This window comes from Carettochelys insculpta, chromosome 10 (assembly GCF_033958435.1).
Source record: "Carettochelys insculpta isolate YL-2023 chromosome 10, ASM3395843v1, whole genome shotgun sequence".
In the NCBI taxonomy this organism is placed as follows: Eukaryota; Metazoa; Chordata; order Testudines; family Carettochelyidae; genus Carettochelys; species Carettochelys insculpta.
The window spans coordinates 51016747-51035460 of NC_134146.1; the positions used below are offsets into that span (position 1 = coordinate 51016747).

General features: G+C 50.4%; 1 protein-coding gene across 1 annotated transcript; it reads right to left on the bottom strand.

The window, feature by feature from the left end:
• Nucleotides 1-284: 284 nt before the first annotated feature.
• On the bottom strand, nucleotides 285-11551 carry UTS2B (urotensin 2B). Its single transcript, XM_075003700.1, has 5 exons — nucleotides 11449-11551; nucleotides 8893-8994; nucleotides 4776-4813; nucleotides 3709-3802; nucleotides 285-559 (listed from the first exon to the last, which is right to left on the bottom strand). The coding sequence occupies exons 1-5, from the start codon at nucleotides 11549-11551 to the stop codon at nucleotides 534-536; spliced, it is 363 nt and encodes a 120-aa protein (XP_074859801.1). The 3' UTR covers nucleotides 285-533.
• Nucleotides 11552-18714: the final 7163 nt, after the last annotated feature.

The following is an 18714-nucleotide window of genomic DNA, read 5'->3' on the forward strand; positions in this document are numbered from 1 at the left end:
GAGCAAGAGCACAACACAGCTCTGGTGGATCTGCACACAATGCCCTGCTATTATGCGTCTTGTCTGTTTAACAGCAAACACATCCCCCTCCCAGGTCCAGGCCTGCCGCTGCCCCGGGAAGCCGGTGGTGCCTTTTTCCTGGGCCCAGGTTTAGAAGGAGAATGGAACTCGGCGCATCACCATGAACAGCAGCTGCAAAGAGCAGCGCCTGAAGGGCATTCCCCTCCCACACCGTGGAGAACTAGGCCAGGGTCAGGCGCAGATGGGGACAGATGCTATAAGAGAGGAGAGGAAGAGGGGAAGGAGGGTGAAACGCAGGAGAATAGAGCTGAAATAGGGAGGGAGGGAAAGTGACCTTCCAGGTCTTGTCCAAATCCCCATCAGTTCTGGCTGTAGCTCCGCTCAAGCCTTGGCTGGGCAAAGCCCCCAAGGTAGCAGCACAATGAAGGTACCGAAGACGAGTGAACACAGTGACACCACAGCGAGGCAATTCAGAGCCAGCCTTCCCTCTCTCCTCCAGTCCCAGCGGGGCTTCACACGCAGTATTTCCAGAAGCAGGCTAGGGAGGACCACAAGAGAACAAGAGCTGTTAGCGAAAGCCACTGCCCCGTCTGCACTGGGCGCGTGTTCAAAACAGCCCTTGGCTGGGGGAGTGTGGAGCTCCAGCCGGGCTTTGTGGCCTTAGCTCAGCTCATCCCTAGTTAAATCAACACTATGACTTTCATCCAACTCCTCATCCTGCAGGGGAGCTGCAGAGGAGGAAAGAGGCTTCTGCCCTTGCGGGGGGCTCATAACCAGAAGTGAGGGAGGCGGAGGGGCAGGGGAGGCTGGTGGGGGTTTTTGGATGTAGCTCTTGTTTTAAAAGGCTTTGTTTGCTTTTCTTTTTAACTGTAGTGCTGTCAGGAATGTTAAGTTTTGTGCCTCCTGAGTAGGCTGGAGCCCCTTCAGATGGCTTATGAAAGTGGCATTGGAATTTGCTCTGCTTTAGCTGAAAGATGGGGGCACTGAATCTTTACCAAAGAGACCTGCTGTCCCGGTGGTTTAAAAAGTGCCCAGCAAACAATCTGAATCAAGGCTCTTGCCCTTTACCCGGAGCCTGTGTCCCTGGTGGTGTGAACAGACTGGTTCTCCAATCACCTCCAGGGCCTTCCAGGGGAAACAGGGGAGAGAAGAGCCAAAATTATAATCTGAAAAGAAAAAAAACAAAAAAAACAAACAAAAAACAACCCCTCATCTTGTAGGTGACAGGCCGCAAACAGCCCTGCAGATGATTGGTCGCGTCCTCTCCAGAAGGACCAAAAGAAATCTGGGAGTGTGAGTCAGAGCGAAGTGGGCATTTTATTTGCCTTGTTATGTTGCATCTGTGTTCTTCTTCCTAGCTTAGAGCCATGTACTCAAGGTGGAGCGTAGTTCATCTACAAGCCTCTCTCCTGTAAAACACAAGCAGTCTGGTACCACCTTAAAGACCAGCACATTTATTTCTTAGGCAATGAGCTTTCGTGGGACAGAGCCACTTCTTCAGCTTCTCAGCTACTAGTCTTTAAGGCGCTACAGGACTGCTTGGTTTTGTGAGGCTACAGACAAACATGGCCACCCCTCTGAGACTCCTTTCCTATAGCAACCCTGTGTGGGGGCCTTATTTTCCCTGGGTACTGTACTAATACCCAGATGGCAATGGGAATGCGATGTGACAGCCTTCTGCACACACTCAATGGCTGCTGCCCTTCTGTAACCTGAGCCCAGGAGGGGGTGCAAACAAATGACACCATCTCCAGGGCAAAGGCTTCAGAAGGAGCCTGGCTGGGGATGGGAACAACAGCTGGGAGTGAGTCAGCCTCTGCTGGGTAGGGATGGAAGCGGGAGCGGGGGCAGGGCCCTGACTCTGGCCCTGGTCCTCTTTGCCCTCCCCCTCTCGCTGAATGGATTGAACTGCCAGCTTCTGGCCTCTGTGCTCACAAGTCCGTTCTGTGTCGTGTCCCTATCAACCAGTAAACCGTCTGCTCGCCCTGTGGGCTGTGAGTCGCTTCTGACTGCGGATGGGGTGCAGAGCCCTGTCACACTCCACGCATCAGTGACACCAGGAGCCTTTGTTTAGCGTGCTGGTACGAGGTTCCGAGCCACTGCAGTTCCTAGTGACACCGCCAACGTGAGGTGTGGATCTGAACATCTCCAGAGCATGAGGGACTTTAAATCCTGGCCGCGATTCCCTGCCACAGTTCTGAGGGGTGGGGATGGGGCAAAGCTGGCTTTGTACCACCTTAAGCCTTCTGGCTCCTGGGCTGGCTGGGAGCACAGACTGGAACAGCCCAGAACTCTCTGCAGCACCGAATGCTGCAGACAGGTTTTACATGGGCCCTTTGCTACCAGGGGAGTAAAACCGTTCTCCGACTGCCTGTGGGATAGTGACAGCCCACACGTACCACTAGAGCCAGGTACAGGCCTGGGGCTGGTGGGGCACAGAATCAGCTTGGGTTCAGACTCAGCAGCAGCGACATCAATACATTGTCGCCTCCAGGAAAGGGCTAGTGGAAGCTGACAGTCACAGGGTTACTCTTGTCAACATTAACAGCAGCCATTAGTCATTCAGAAACCAGGCTTGCTGGTGCAAGCTCCTATGAACACTCCCGGGCTGAAAAATGCAGGAGGCAGCAGTCCTGCGTACTTGCCGGGGAATGGGCTGAATGACACCTTAGCCCCTTGCCACCTGTAACTCCCTGTGGGTTCATCTCCATGTTCTTCCTGACTGTCTCAGACACACAAACTCCCTGTTTGGCCCCTGCGGAGATTCAAGGGGGCAGTGACCGTGTCAAAGGGGAAAACAGGCCAGCCGTAGGCATCTCTAGGTCTACAGCCCTAGATCAGGCACTGAGGCACAGGGAAAGAAGCACTCAGGAGACACGTTCAGTACCAGCTTGGGTTTCTGCAGCATAGTGAGCTGGGCTGTACCAACCTGCCCTGTGTCCTCTCCTGAATGAAAAGAGACATCCTGCGAGGCTGCATGAAGCGGGCAGGGTGGGCTAAGCCTTTTCACATGGACTGTAGAAGCATGTAAGGATTCCCAGGAGGAGCAGCTGCCGTTGCTAAAGTTCCTTTGTTCCTAAGGGCTATCAGTGTTAAGTCCCTGCTGGCAGCCTGGGGCCACAGTCAATGCGCCTTCTAATGGTTTCCATAAATTCTGTGATGTGCACCGAGGCATGTGCACCCCCAATAGAAGCACAGGCTGCCAGCTGTGGCTGCTTCGGATGCTCTGCTAATCAGCTAGCCAGCACCTGAGTCTCACCTGGGCAGCCGCCCGAGCACTCAGCTTGCAGAGAACATGGGCCACAGAGCATCTGTGAAGCAGCGAGCTCATAAATCTACTGATTTTCCTCCAGAGGGGCCATAACAAGATCTTTTGAGGATGCTGCCAAAGCCACCTAATGTGTTATCAGCCCAAGGGTGATAGGGACAAGTGGCAGCCAGTCAGATCAGGCTAGCGGGAATCATGCTATTAGTGCAGTCAATAAGGGGGGTTAGTTAGCAAGCAATAGCCAAGCCCTCGGATGCCCGGTGACATGTGATGGGTAGTTGAGCTTTGTTTACCTTGGGGCTCTCAGCATATAACCCCCGTGGGAGCAGAGACAACAGCTCTAGGGGCAGCTGGGGTTGGATGGCCACAGGCAGACAGATCACAACCGCTTGGCGGCTGCTCTAAAAACCAAAACCCACCTCGTTTCTCAGGGTGTGATGGCAACAGGCCCACCCCAGCATAGGCCTCCTGGGAGCCTTCCTCAGCCACAAGCTGCTCCTTCAGCTTTCCCAACTGTTTGGAAGAAGCACAGGGTTAGATTCACTTCTCCTGACCAGGGCTCTCGCTACTTGTTTCCATCCATGGGTGGAATAAATTTTGTTCGGTGCACTGAGGTATGTGTGGATGTGCACCACCAGTAGAAGCACATGCTGCCGGCTCTGGGTGCTGTGGGTGCTCTGCCAATCGGCTGGCTGGCCCCTGAATTGCTGGTTACACTGCACACTGCTCCTGACCATCCCCCAGCCCCTTCCCTCCCTGTGCCACCAGGCAGCTGGTCGGAGAGCACAGCCAGACACAAGAGGCTGTCAAAGCCTTTGGGTTGCCAGGGAAGAAATCAGCTGCTGGGGGACATCAGTGGGGTGCTGCTGCATGGAGACAGGGATGGGTGGGGATCCCTGAGCTGCCACCCACAGGGAGACCCTTGGAGGTACATTGCTGGTGTCCATGGAAGTGAGGCAGTGTTCCTGGGGAAGAAGTAAGAGAAGCTCTGTGGGGATCAGAAGATGCAGAAAACATCTTGGAGGCCACAGGAGCCTTCTCGTGAGAACATTTTCCCCAGCATGCCTTTCTGGGTGCTGGCCCTTCAAATCTGGCAGACAGGGAGCTGCTGCAGCACAAACAATCTTAAGGGTCTCCCTCACTGGCCACTTTTCAAGACTGGCTGCTTTCCTAAAGAACCTGATTTAGGAGTTAGTGTGGGGCCGTCCTGGGGCCTGTGGTGCCTATACAAGAGGTTCATAATGGTCCTTTCTTGCCTTGCAATCTATGAATTTGTTCCTCTGCCTAATAAGTACTTTTATCCCCAGTCGTGCTGCTCCCTACCTGGCAGATGGTGCGTTCTCTGGACAGGCTGCCAGAGTCAGTGATGCAAAAGAGGGTGGGGATGATTAAGAATGGATCGTGTGCCCACTAGTTCGGTCTGGGTACTGCTGGTGCCCTAGCGGCTGCTGACCCATTCTCCCGCATTAACACATGCGCCTCTCACCTGTTCAAGCTCTTCCAATTTCTTTGCCAGTGCCAAGTCTGAAAGGAATAACACAGAGTGTGAACAGCTGTTTGGCTTCCGGAAACCCCCAGGAGACAGAATTTCTGAATTTGCCTGTTTTTTTACAGGGGCCACTGCGAGGCCTCTTGACTATCGAATTCCTACATAACTCTTGAAATACGGGTTAGTTGAAAACCCAACGGAAAAGCCCCACGAACTCTGTGAAACTTTCCCTGAATGCTAAATGACAAAGGGAACAGGATGTCATGTTTGTGTGGTAACTTATAAAGCATAGCTGACCGGTGCAAATATAACAGCTGCAATGAGGTCAAACCTGCAATAAGGTCACACTCAGCACCCCGCATCACCTTGGCTGGGCGAAAGTCAGAACAAATGGACCTAGCACCTTGCCCCAAAGGCCAGTAGCTCAGGCTTTATTAGAGGAAAGCAACAGGGTACTTATGTATCTGCTGGTAATGAGCCAGAGCAGGAGAGAGCCATCGCGGTGGCCATTATGGCTATGCCAGAGAGCACCAGTGGCTCCCAGTAGGTGTGTCTTTGGTTTTATAGGCAATCACAGACCTTGCTGTGTCTGATGCACATCTAGCCCCCCTCATTCTGTAAGTGTGGGGGGTGCCCACCCCACACAGGACTGGATGGGGTGATGGTGGCCAGGTGGAGCTATTGACTCCACAGGTTGCACACGGAGGGACAGCCAGGGAGATTGGAGTTGACTGCAAGCAGCAGAGTTGTCCGATTGGTGGCCACCCCAGCTGTCCATTGGACAGGAGTACGGGAGGATTACCTGAGTCAGGGCACAGCAGGGGGTCACCATCCCCGAACTCTCCCCTCTCCACACACTCACCAGAGCAAGGAGAGGAACCAGGAGCTGTGGGGTGCAATCCAGGGAAGGAGCAGTGAGGGCTGACAGTGGAAAGCCCCGGGGTAGATCATCCATGAACTGTAATCCAGAGCAGTGTGTGGCCCAGGTTCCCCTACCAGCCACCAAGGCTGTGGCATAGACCAGGAGAGAGGAAGTGAATGGGAAGCCTGCCTGGGTCATTGTGTGAATGGCAGAGAACTGAAGACCTGTAACCCAGAAGTGTCCTGGCTGGAAGAGTCACAAAGAGGATGTCCCGATGCCCAGGGCGAGAGCGGCGCTGCAGACCTGAGAGAGACAGCGTGGTGGTGTGCAACTCCGGAAGGGCCATGGAGTGTGACAGCTAATCCCCAGAGGTGCCAGAAAACCTGTGAGTGGTGCACCCAGGACAGTAAGAACCAAGTAAACACCTTTTATGGAGTAACATCAGGAAAACAATAGAAAACCCTGTCCGAGCGGCGAGGCTATAACCAAAGACAGTCAGAAGCTGAACTACATGGCCAGAGGGGCTTTCCTGGTGGTTCCATGCACACACAGTAGCTGCATGGGGGATCTCTACACTATACAGCCTTTGCTGCTATAGCTACACCAGCAAGGTCCCACACTCGAGATGCTGCAGGTGCCAGTGAAAGGAGCTCTTCTGGTATTTCTACACATCTCCCCAAAGGACATGAGGTATGCTGCCAAAGGCACTCCTCTGTGGTAAAAGAAACCCTCAGTGCAGCTCTACACTCCTAGATGACCCTAGCTATGCCAGCAGATACAGATAGTGTGAACTAACGTTGGGAGAAGCAGAAAAGCGGCCAGAAGGCCAGGAGACTTCCAGAGGAGCACTAGTGACTTGACTTCGAGAGGAAGCCAAGAGACAGAGCTGCTTTCACGCAGAGTGGCAGCTGGAAAGGTGCATGGAATAGTGAGTTGGAAAACTATCTGCTGCTCTTTGAATCATAGAATCATAGAAGAACAGAGCTGGAAGAAACCTAAAAAAGCCATCAAGTCCAGCCCCCTGTCCTAGGCAGGACCAAACCTAATTTTTTCTGACTGCCTTCCAGGAAACAGGCCTAGGTGCATCCTCTGTAAATAAATTGGATTGCACCAAAGAAACCTCTGGCTCCACCATCAAGTTCTCCCCCTAATGGAGACAACCTGCAAGACTCAAAACGTTGACTAAGTGCTTAGGCTAAAAGGAGCAACAACATACCTAAAGCTAAAAATTGTAACCAGCTTGATTTTAAAAGACAGCATGGTCCGGTGGAGACGCTGGGATTCAGAAGATCTGGCTTCTATTCCTGGATCTCCTTCCTGTGTGACCTTGGACAAATCCCTTCAAAGCTTTGTGACCCACTTTTGATATCAGTGAAACCGAGATCGCAGAACCAGCCAGAGATCTACAGATGAAAACTGCTTCCCAAGCGCTTACGGCTGTTACTGCAAACCTCTCCACCCCTTTCAGCATTTCAGTCATCTGCTTTGGCTACAGTTCTCCCCAGCCATTGGGCTGGCCACGGACTGCGGCATACCACAAATGAACAACTGCTGAAATTTGGAACAGACGGTCTCAGGGGAGGAATTTTTGGAGAAAAAAAAACATCTAATTTACTGACAACACTTTGCCTTGGTGTAAACCCTCTGCCTGCACATCCCCTGAGATATTTTGTGCTGGCAACATCCAACAATGCAAGAATGCAAGTACATTAACCCGTGATCCTGTTCTTTCTTGAATGCATCCAATTTGGTAAGCAGAATTCCTTAGCAGAAGACCTTGATTTGATTTGGATGGTCCTTCAGTCATTCAGAAGGACAGTTGTCTGTCTCAGTTTAGGGGCATGAAGATTGACTCCCTGGAGGTCGATTTTTTAGGGTTCAGTTGGAAGGGATGCACTAAATTGAGCATGAGGGTGCTCCTGTCAACCCCAGTGCTCCTGGCAGACACAGGGAGTGAGGCAGGCCAATGGCAGAGCTTCTCCAGTCAACCTCCTGCAGGGCAGCCCTGCCAGAAATTCGACTTATGGTACTGGGACTCCAGCTAGGCAATCCTTGCAGCTGGAGCTGCATTTCTCAAGTTGAGTTTCTTTTGTAGTGCAGACCTGGCCTAGCAAAGGGAAGGGTGGAGATCACTGTAATCCTTCTGGCATATGGGCTTTGCCTGTGGCATCACTGCCCTCCCCCCACAATGCTCTCTTGTTTTGGTGGGAATTGTCACGGTGAAGAGAATGCAGCAGAATCCTGCTCTGAGGACCTGCACTGCTGGTGAGAACCCATCCAGTGAGTTCAGTGGGCTTTGGACTGAGCCCTCAGGGAGCAAACACTATCTCATAAATCTGAATGATGTTCCTGACAAGTCTGACTGTACCCTGACACATTCAGTGGGGGGGTGCCTGTAGAAATGGATAGGAAAGCCTTGAACACGTACAATGACACCCACTGCTTTTTGGTCCTGTCAGACCCTGCAGGTGGGCTAACATCCCAGGTGATAGCTCATTGCCTTCAACCCCCATCAACCCCAGAACTGCTGAGAGCTTGGACAGCAAGGAAAATCCCATTGGCTGAACGTCGCCCACCTTTACCAATACAGCAGGTTCTTCTGGGCATTTCCTGGCTCACCCAGAGAATCCCAGCTAGTGGTGGGCTGCAGCAGAGCCCAGTCACTTCCTTTGCTCTCTGTAAAGCTCTGACCCCTGGATATAAACAAGGAGCAGCTGTGTAGGAACGCCTGCTGAAGACACTGCCTAGGTTTCAACATTCCGGAGAGACTCTGAGCGGCAGCAGGGGGTGGGGAAAGGGGGAAGTGGGAGGCCAAGGAGTTGCTCAGAGCTGGACCAGTCTGCTGGCACAGTATAGAACTCTAGGGACCCCTGGGTGCTCAGCTTCTTTTTTGTCACCAGCCATGGTACTTTTGCTTCTTACAGGAACATGATGTGGGAGGGGTGGGGTGAGCCGTCTACAGCAATTCCCTGCCACCTGAGAATTCCCCTGTGTGGCAGAGCCTCTGGGAGCAGCTCAGACTGGCAATGGAAAAGCAGCATCAAGCAGCCCTGGCGTACCTGCAGCTCTGATCCCCCGTAGGTAGGTCCCACTCCTACTGGGTGCTGAGTGGTCTCCACTCTGTCAGCCATCCCTACTCAGTAGGGTGCTCAGCCCTCAAGGATCAGGCCTTTAGAGTTGCAATAAGCAGAGCTCTGAGGATCTGGGATGGGAACTTAGACTGATGAGTGTGTTGCTCACCCCCTCACTTACCGCTCTCCGCCGGTTGCCTCCATCCAAGGCTGTTGATAAGCAGCAGTGTCAGCAACGCGTCTTGGTGACTGGTATCTCCTCTCTCCAGAAAGCCTGGGTTTTCTGCAGCACATGAAACACCACTCTCAGGCTGTGTGGGCAGGGTGGGTGGTTCCCCTGCACAACCACAGAGGAGGGAAATGCCTCGCCACCACTTAACAGCAAGTGGGGAGGGGTGTGGAGGAAAGGGGAGAATTAGTGGAGGGGTCTCCCAGTGTCATGTGGAGGTGGGGGTTGCAACCCTCACCCCCCATCCCAGGACAGCTGCTTCACGGCTGCGTCTACTTATAACAGGTCCTGGACTATGGGGTCCCTCCCTGTGAGGCAGCAGGGTGTCAGACAGTGGCATCGAGTACTCAGACACCAATCCACAGGGGACTCCCAGCCCCAGCTGCCCCCAGAGAACCATACGGGAGCAGGGGAGCAGCAGTTCGTCCATTCAGCCCATCTCCCCGAGGCCAATACAGGGGTGATCTCTGGTGCACACTTCCAGGAATTCCTGCCAACCTCGTCCTGAGAGCCCCCTCTCTGGGCTAACGCCCCTGCAGGAGCAGGCGAGAAAACACCTTTGAGTCCTCCCAGTTTAGAGCCAGCCAGGGGGCAGGCTGGCTTCAGAGCCACTCAAAGTCATGCCTATCTGCCCATGGGGCCAGGGACCGTGTGCCAGCTGCCAGGCAGAGCCAGCCTGTACAGATGTCCAAGACAGACTTTCTTTTTCCTAGGAAATCCACCTACACAGACTCAAGACCACCCTGGGATTCTCGGTGCAGACGGGCACCTTCCCAGAGCCTGTTACATCAAACGGCTGCTGCCAGAAAGGGGCCAGGGCCCTCTGTGAAATCCCCATACAGAGTGTACTCTGTGTTGTTCCCTAGGGAGGATAGGGCAGCTGCTGCCCCCTGGAAAGATTGTTCTCCAGCTCAACCCCCTCAATCCACCAGCACCTGCACTGATCCCAGGACAGCCACCGCAGCTCCAAACCAAATGCACAGAGGCCCTATAGTACCACAAAGGCCTGGAACTCCCAGCTCTGCCCTGCCAGGCTCCTACATAGCCTGAAGCAAGGAGCCAGGCGTACAAAAATGGGAGGGTGGGAGGTATTCACACACAGGCTGTGTTAACTTTTGCAAGGAATTTCAGTGGGGCAAGCTGAGGGGACAGGAGCAGGCTCAGGGTGCAAACCCTTGCCCTGAGACACCCATTTCAGATCCCAGTGCTATGGCGAGGCTTCTGTACAGGCCATCGACAGGCCAGAATGGTGCCAGAAGAGCAGCCTCCTTCTCTTCCTACTTCTCCGGGTGACCACTCCCTCATACATGGAGGAGAGAGGCAAAGGTTTCATCAGCATGGTTTCACCCATACCTAACAATGAGGGAATTAAAGCAAAACAGACATACACAGGTGGGACAACAATTCTAGCTGACCTCATGCAGCCCAGTGGAGGGTTTGGGGCAGGACATGTCTATTTAGACACAGATGGATAGATCTGAGGGTGCTGAGGATCTGTGCCCACTTGGATGATTGTAACTGTTGGCCAAATTCATCCCCAGTGTGGTAATCTGTCGCTGCAGATATTTGCAAGCAAGTTAGATAGACACCTGCCAGGGATGATTAGATGGTGCTTGGTCCTGCTGTGAACACAGGGGACTGGACTTAATGACCTCTCAAGGTCCCTTCCAGTTCTAATAATTTAGGATGCTACCTCAACTGGTGTCACAGGGCCTGATTCTGATCTGCATTACAAGCCCAAATTAACCTCCTAGAAGTTAGCAGAGTCACAAGAGAGGCATTTATCATGGTCAGTCTGCAGGCAATGTGGGTTATTACAATTTTGAAATCTTGGCGTCTGCTTTAGAAAAGAATATACTTGCACAATCCAAACTAAAAGGCATTATAAACCCAAGCCGGCAACGTGAAAGAAAAGATCATTTTAAAAGCAATATTATTTTCTAGCGTATATTTGGCTGCTCTTTTTTTCCCCTCCCAGACTCTTAGACAAAGGAATTTAATGACATCATTTCTCTGCAGAATAAATACAAGCCAAGGTGCACTTAAAGCAATCAGACAGGAACATATATATGAAAAACAGCCCTCCTCAGATAAAATGTCAAGAGCTTACACCTACGGGTGGTCAGATCTCCCACCTTCTGTGTCAGGACCATCACTGGATAATGCCAAGAGATTTTTTTTTCATAAGGGATTTTCTTCATGACTAGTCAGGGTCAGTGTCTCATCACAAGGAATGCATTTGAGGAGAATGTTTCTTGCTAATGTGGTGTATTATAAAACCAGAACAAGACATTGAGATGGTCATAGGTCACACTAAAATAATGAGGCCTCTCAGTAGCTCTCTAGTCGGTCAAATGTTTAGTACAGTGAAGCAGTAGCGAGCAACCTTATTGGGTTCCTGTGTAAAAATCAGTGTTGTATGGGTGTATCAAGCAGAAAGGAAAACCAACCAACCACGTAGAAAAGGTAAGTCCTTACCTGTGTCATGTCTGCTGTGTTTCAGCTTACCTTGTCGTACAAGAGGTTTTCCATATGCAGATGGTATCGACGCTATCATGGAGAAAACGGTTAGGAGCCCCAGGCACAGCTGAACTGAATAGATTTTGTCCATGTCCCCACTCCCCAGAAGAAACTCTTCCTTCACTCTGGATAGAGGACTTCAATGCAGCGCAACTCCAGAGGAGCTCACTTTTAAAAGCCAAAGGATGTGCAATGACTACAAATGGTCTTTGGAGGAGGGGGAGAAGAAAATCTTTTGAAAGATAATTCAACCTGTCAATATGATTCACTCCTTAGGTAATGGACAGATCAACCCAGTAACAGACGTCAGAAGGAACCTGGTCAATACATCTCTTACCTGACCAATCCAATGAATGTTCCCTCTCACACATACACGCACATGTGCATATGGGTTCCGTGGCTATATTATAGAAATGTATTCTGTGAGCTGGCTTGAAGGGAGCTTTGCAATTTATTATTGCACTCTTCGGAGCCTGCACTAATTAACCTGAGATGTAGAAAGTGCCAGAATGTTGGTGGGGAACACAGAGCTGTTCATTTAATTTAACTGATTGCTGGCACTCAGGTGCATTGCTCCAGCACAGTGACTTTTTGAGCATTGGCTTCATCATCAGCAAGCAAAATGCTGCATTTGATTTCAGGGCAGAGTATGCATGGGGGTCAAATTGAACATCAAATTTGACATACATCAAAGAGGAGTTAGATCCCTTCAGAACTGTGCATGCGGGAGAAGGAAGGGTGTTTGGATGATCCATTTTATTAGGCAAAAGCCCACACTTTATTAAGCTAAAATGTGGTATGATTCACTGTGCCCCTTCAGGGCCTGACTCCAGCTTATTCAGGTTGTATGTATTGCCTTCCCATCTATCTCGATGACTTGTTATGCATTTCCTATTGCTCCTTGATAATCCTCAGAGAGATGCGGCAATAACCACCATCACGGTCAACTCTGTTCTCAGCCCCTGCTACTTTCCCCCAGTGACGCTGTAAATATGAGCTGCAGAACTGAGTCACTCCCAGCTGGCCCTGGCAAAGAGCTGATCTAAAAGCACGAGGCCACTGACTCACCTGATGTCATGGCTGCCGCAACACCGTCACAAATTAGCCATCTCACGCCCCTTGACATAACAGGAAGTTGGGATTTCTAGGCTTTGTTTCCCAGCTTGGCCATCAACTAGTTGCATGACCTTGAACCAGCCACTTTGGAAGTCCCACCTGACACAGCTATGCAACAGGGACTAAACAAATTAATGCTGGTAAAGCCCATTAGCTCTTTGGGTGAAAAGTGCTATGTAAGTGCAGACAGTGACAGAGATTGCTCGTCATGACACTGGTTTCAGCTAGACATACAGACCCGAAACCACAAGATGCTGTTCAGCAAGGTGCCAATGGACCTCCGTTCGCAGTGACGTCAGCGGAAGTTGCATTGACAGAACTCAGTGTGTACTTGCAGTATTGGGCCCATAGCAGAGGAAGGGTGCGCAGTGAACATTTCTTGCTTGGTCTTGATCTGATCTACCCCTGCTTGCTGTTCCACTGCCTGGACTCAGCTGAGCAAACATGATCCGTCATGCTGGCTTATACTGAAGTTCTGTGACAGGAGAGACACAATGTGCCCTGCATGACAGGGTATTTATCTTCAGCTGTCATAGCTCAGTGCAATTAGTCTTCTAGGGCATGTCACACCATTATCCTGTAGCCAGAAGAGGTGAAACACAACATTCGGACTTCAGCAATACCATAAAACAAGAGGGGAAATCAATCTGTCTTTTGGAATGCTCATGGAAGGGAGTGATAGGCTGATTCTCAAGACCAGAGAAGCTGAAAGATATCCTGCAACTCAATAATGTTATGAGTGCCTTTAGAAACTTATTACCTGGACATCTGGAGGCCTAGCATTCAAACAAGGACAGTGCAGGTTACAGATGGTTTAAATTTGTTGTTGTCATCAAAAAGTAATTTTAATAACAATGGCTTTTGGTCAAAATGGAGAAATTTCATTTTTGATTTTCTGAGATTGTTCCAATGAAAATTGCCAAAAGCTGAAAAAAAAGTGGGTTTTAAATTCAAGATTTCAATAACTAATGACCAAAGAAAAACATTCTACACAAATGTGAAATTTTCCTGCAATCACATTTCAAAACTTCTTGCAAAAACAAAAAGCATTTTCCCACTAGCTCTAATTCAGAACTTTTGGGCTATGTCTACACTGCAGCCTTTTTTTCAAAATACGCTATTTTGGAATAGCTTGGTGTAGCTGTGCTATTTTGGAATAGCTATTCGAAAATAACACAGCTACATATAAATGCCGCGTCTACACTAGCCCTGAGCGAGTTGGGAAGATGCTAATGAGGCACTGCTATGAATATACAGCACCTCATTAGCATAATGGCAGCCGTGAGCAATTCAAAAGCACTACTTTTGAATCACACACCGCCCATGTCGATGGGGGCCTTTCGAAAGGACTCCTTGGACTTCGAAAGCTACTTCTTCCTATTTGGTTTTAGGAAGAAGGGGCTTTTGTAGTCGGGGGGGCCCTTTCGAAAGGCCCCCGTCTACATGGGTGGTGCGCAATTTGAAAGCAACACTTTCGAATTGCCCACATCTGCCATTATGCTAATGAGGCACAGCATATTCATGGCAGTGCCTCATTAGCATCTTCACAACTCACTCATTACCATGCCCCTTCTGAAGGGAAGGGGCTAGGGCAGACGTAGCCAAAAATGCATTTTGAAATAGCATGTCTGACACATAGCACTATTTCAAAATAGTGCCATCGCACACCATTACGGCTTTTTTTGAAATAACGCTATTTCGTGTGTTAACAGCATCTATTTCAAAATCCTCTTCCAATGAGGTTTACTGATTTCAAAACAATACATCCACTATTATGATGTTATTTCAAAATAGCATGTGCATAGTGTAGATACTCATAACATTATTCCGAAATAATGGCTATTATTTCCAAATAACTCTGTAGTGTAGACATAGCCTAAGCCTATGTCTACATGGTGCTGTAAATTCACAATAAACTGCACAAATTGTGTAGCTTATTTCAAGTAGATTTCGAAATAGGCTATTGCAGCATGTGGCGTTATTTGGAGGCATCACTGTACCCATGTGATGAGGTGTATGGGGATGCCAGAAAAGCGTGCGTGTTATCTTAAGAACTGTTTTGAGACAATGGGCATAGACACAGGCAGCTATTTTGGGTACCCGCTGTATCCTGAAATGGTGTCCACTGTCTAGATAGCCATAGGAACCAGACAAGCCAGGGCTCTCTCCCTTGTCAGAAGTTAGTACATCTGCTAGCTGTAAGATCTATCCCTTCACTGCCCCCAGAGCTATAACTCCATTCAGACATGATGACTGCCACATTCTGCAGTGAGCGTGTGCCTCCTGACAAGACACAGGTTAGCCTGGGGCACCGGTTTAACTCAGATTGGTTTACTATAAGTGGTTCTCAGTCTGAAGTAGCACCACCTGAAGCAGGAACTGTGCATGTTGGCAATCTTGCCAATCACACCCACAAAGCTCAGGACTGCTTTGTTTGTGGAGCTGCAGACTAACATGGCTCCCCCTCTGCGACTTTTCATCAATCATAGTTGGCTCAAACACCCTTTTAGAGGGATGGGTCAGCTACAGAAACATGTGGATCAGGTGGCTCTCTGGCTCTCTCTCCACTTGTCTCCAGATCTGGTGTGGAACTGAGACTTGTGTTGATGTTGATGGTGGATGTGGCTCTTCAGATCTGAGCAAAGTGTCTCTGCTGAATCCAGTAGGTCGGGGTGAGCAATAATTTTTCGGGGGGAGGGCACACCAAGATTTTGGTAAGTGGTCAAGAGCCCACACTTCTACAGAGGGCTGTGAGGGATCTGGGATGGAAATTGGGTGCAAAAGGGAGGTCAGGGTAGGGTATTGGGACACAGGAGAGAATGGGCGATCTGAGGGAGATCTGGGGTGAAGGAGGGGGCTGTGACCTGGGGCAGGGTCTGGGAGGAGGTATGGGTGCAGGAGAGGATTCAAGCTTAGAAGAGGGGGGTGCAGGGTCTGGGCAGGAGTTGGGGTGCAGGAGGAGGCGTCAGAGGCAGACTATGACTGGGAGGCCCTGACCTAAGCAGCTCCTGGCTGGCAGCACTCTTGGGCAGGCTTCCTTGCCTGCCAGCAGCCCCAGCCCACTGGCTCTTCCATATGGCTCTCTGCACTGGAGAGAGGGAGGGCTTCCTGCACTGCCCTCCCACCAGCAAAATCTCTCTGCTGCTGGCCAACGGAAGCTGAGAAATTGTGCTACACTGCTCCCTCCCCCAGCAAGGTCTCTCGGCTCCCTTTGGCTGGTTTCCGAGCTGAGAGATTTTGCTGGGAGTGGGGGTTAGCTTGTGAAACGGGCCAATGGGAGCAGAAAGATTTTGCTGGGAAGAGGCACCCGAAGCTCTCCCCGCTGCAGCAGTAGGGCCTGGTCCTCTTCCCCACCCCTGCATTAGGTCTATCAGCAGCCCTTGGTGCCAGCGGCCATGAGGCTTTGCTGACATCTTGTAGTACCTTGTGGAGGGATGCTGGAAGAGCTCCTCACAGAGCTTTGCTCTTTCATTGCAGAGAAATCCCACAGGGGTTGCACTGGGCTGCTGCCACTGATCAGCCACCCAAGGTGTTCTTGCACCTCCAGTGTCATCTCTGGGGCGTCATGGGCATGTGGGGTGTGGTGCTGCCGTGCTATCCCTGGGCAGAGCATGCTCAGCTACCTCCTCCTTTCTGCCAGGCTCAGAGTCAACAGGGCCGCTTTTTCCAGGGTTGGGCCAAATGAAGGAGCTAGGTGAAGGTGAATGACCAGCCAGTCTGCCCCATGTGGTGGGTGCGACAGGCTGGTGCTTAATGAGCAGTGGGGTGGATCTGTACACGCCCATCTACTGCTAACGATCCAGTTGGATGAGTTGCTGCTCCATTATTGGATTGCAGTGACTGGCCTTAAAGAGCCCCATGGCCTCACTGGTAGCTATCCTGTCAGAGTCAATGGGGAAATCCCCTCCCCTCTCCAACATCTCCCCATCACGTCAGGGCATTGAGGGCAGGTAATAAGTCCTGGAGAGGAAACTGGGATGAGGAACCTAAGAAGATAGACTACAACTAGGATTCAGGGTTCGGAGACTATTGGCTGTCTCATGGGGATGCGGGAGGGAGAAATCCTGCCTGGCTGAGCCAGCAGTCTGGACCAGGGCTCAGGAGGACTGGAATGGAAAGCTGGGGCTGGAGAAGGGAGACAAGTGGGACAGGAACAGGCTAAAGAGGTGGGGTAGGAGGATGTGGTCCCCGTTTTCTGGGAGCCTCACTTTGGCCCCTGGGGTCTGATTTACATTTAGTGAGAGCTGGGGGCTGAGCTGGGAACACATGGCGTTCAAAGGTGAGTACTCAGATTAAATCATTTCCTAGGCAGCTCAAGTTAGGCACTTAAAATTAGTGGGTGCTTTGAGCCTCACTTCTCCATCTGTAAAATGGGGATGATAGTACCCATGCCTCTCACAGGGGAGTTGTGAAAATACATTAATGTCTGTCCGTGAAGCAATCTGCTACTGCAGCAGTGAGCCCAACAGGTCATTCTATATGCAAAACGGAGTTTGAATAGTGTGCAGTAAATAAGGCCTTGGGTCCTACACTGAACAGTAAAGATAAAACAAGTTACTGAATACCACTCATTACATGAACAGCATCCACCTAGTGCCCTGAATGAGGCAAAGTTGTGTGGAAAAATAGTATGGGAACATGTCATTAAAGACAAGTACAAAATGCTTGCAAACAGGCTATGCATGTGTAGTAGGGGCCACCACAGTTCTGCTGTTTTTCTAACTTGTCAGTGTTTGACTTTGCAAGGTTGAATCTCTCTCATCCAGCACCCTTGGGACCTGACCAGTGCTGGACAAGAGAATTTGATGGACCACGGGAGGCTAATATTGTCTAGCACATTACCTACATGCTTACTGGGCTCTTAGAAGACATTGGCTATGTCTACACTAGCCAAAAACTTCGAAATGGCCATGCAAATGGCCATTTTGAAGTTTACTAATGAAGTGCTGAAATACATATTCAGCACCTCATTAACGTGCGGGCAGCCGCGGCACTTTGAAATTGACGCAGCTCGCCGCTGCACGGTTCATCCAGACAGGGCTCCTTTTGGAAAGGACCCCGCCTACTTCGAAGTCCCCTTATTCCTATAAGCAGATAGGAATAAGGGGACTTCAAAGTAGGTGGGGTCCTTTCGAAAAGGAGCCCCGTCTGGACGAGCCTCGTGGCAGCAAGCTGTGTTAACTTTGAAGTGCTGCGGCCGCCCGCACACTAATGAGGTGCTGAATATGTATTTCAGCGCTTCATTAGTAAACTTTGATTTGGCCATTTGTATGGCCCTTTCAAAGTTTTTGGCTAGTGTAGACATAGCCATTTAGGGATAAATTACAGCTAAATAACAACACTGAGACCCAGGACTGGTGACTGGAGACAAACTTTACGGGAGCATGGGACGCACACATGATAAGTGGTCATCCAGCAGCTAACATCATGCCAGATTATGGATGTTGCCGGATTAGAGAGGTTCAACCTATAATATTCTCTGAATAATGTGTCTGCACCTGCAGGTGCATGTTTTTGTGTGTGTGTGTGTGTGTGTGTGTGTGTGTGTGTGTGTGTATCACACAGGGACAGGGGAAAGAGGGCTTCTTAAATGAGGGGGAAAATTTTCAGGCACAGAAGTTTGATTTTGTGTGAATTTGAAATTTTTCTGGTGCAAAAACTTAGGCAGCCAAAGCTGAGCTTTAGTGCTGGGCACAATGCAGCCCCTAGGGCTCCCTCATCCCCACTGCAAAGCAGCCACCTTCTTGGGGGGAAAGTGGTGGTGGGAACATAGCTGCCAGCTGTATTGTGCAGTGGGAGAAGAGTCCAGAAATGAAAATAACATTCTCAGCTGACAAGGTATTGGGGTGTTTTTAGAAGTGCTGAATGATTATTCAGGTTGGACCAGGTCCCACGTTAAGTGGGGGGAAAAGGGAACCCATTACCAGGGCTCAGAAGCCCCGGGAGACCTAGCCAAGCCTGAAAATTGTGGTATACTTGTGGGAGTGGGGATGTTACAAGTTTGTTCTGGCCCAATAAAAAATGATGCTTGGGCTCTGGGTTGGGCTATGGTGACAGGAACCCTTCAGTAAACTGAAGTGTCACTGGCAGTGTCATTGATGGTGCACATCCACCATGCCTTGATGCACATAACAGAAT

Coding starts and splice junctions, on each gene's coding strand:
- UTS2B (XM_075003700.1), bottom strand. CDS start 11,551: ATGGACAAAATCTATTCAGTTCAGCTGTGCCTGGGGCTCCTAACCGTT. Junction 8,995..11,448: donor AAAACCTCTTGTACGACAAG/GTAAGCTGAAAC, acceptor CATGTGCTGCAG/AAAACCCAGGCTTTCTGGAG. Junction 4,814..8,892: donor GAGGCAACCGGCGGAGAGCG/GTAAGTGAGGGG, acceptor TATTCCTTTCAG/ACTTGGCACTGGCAAAGAAA.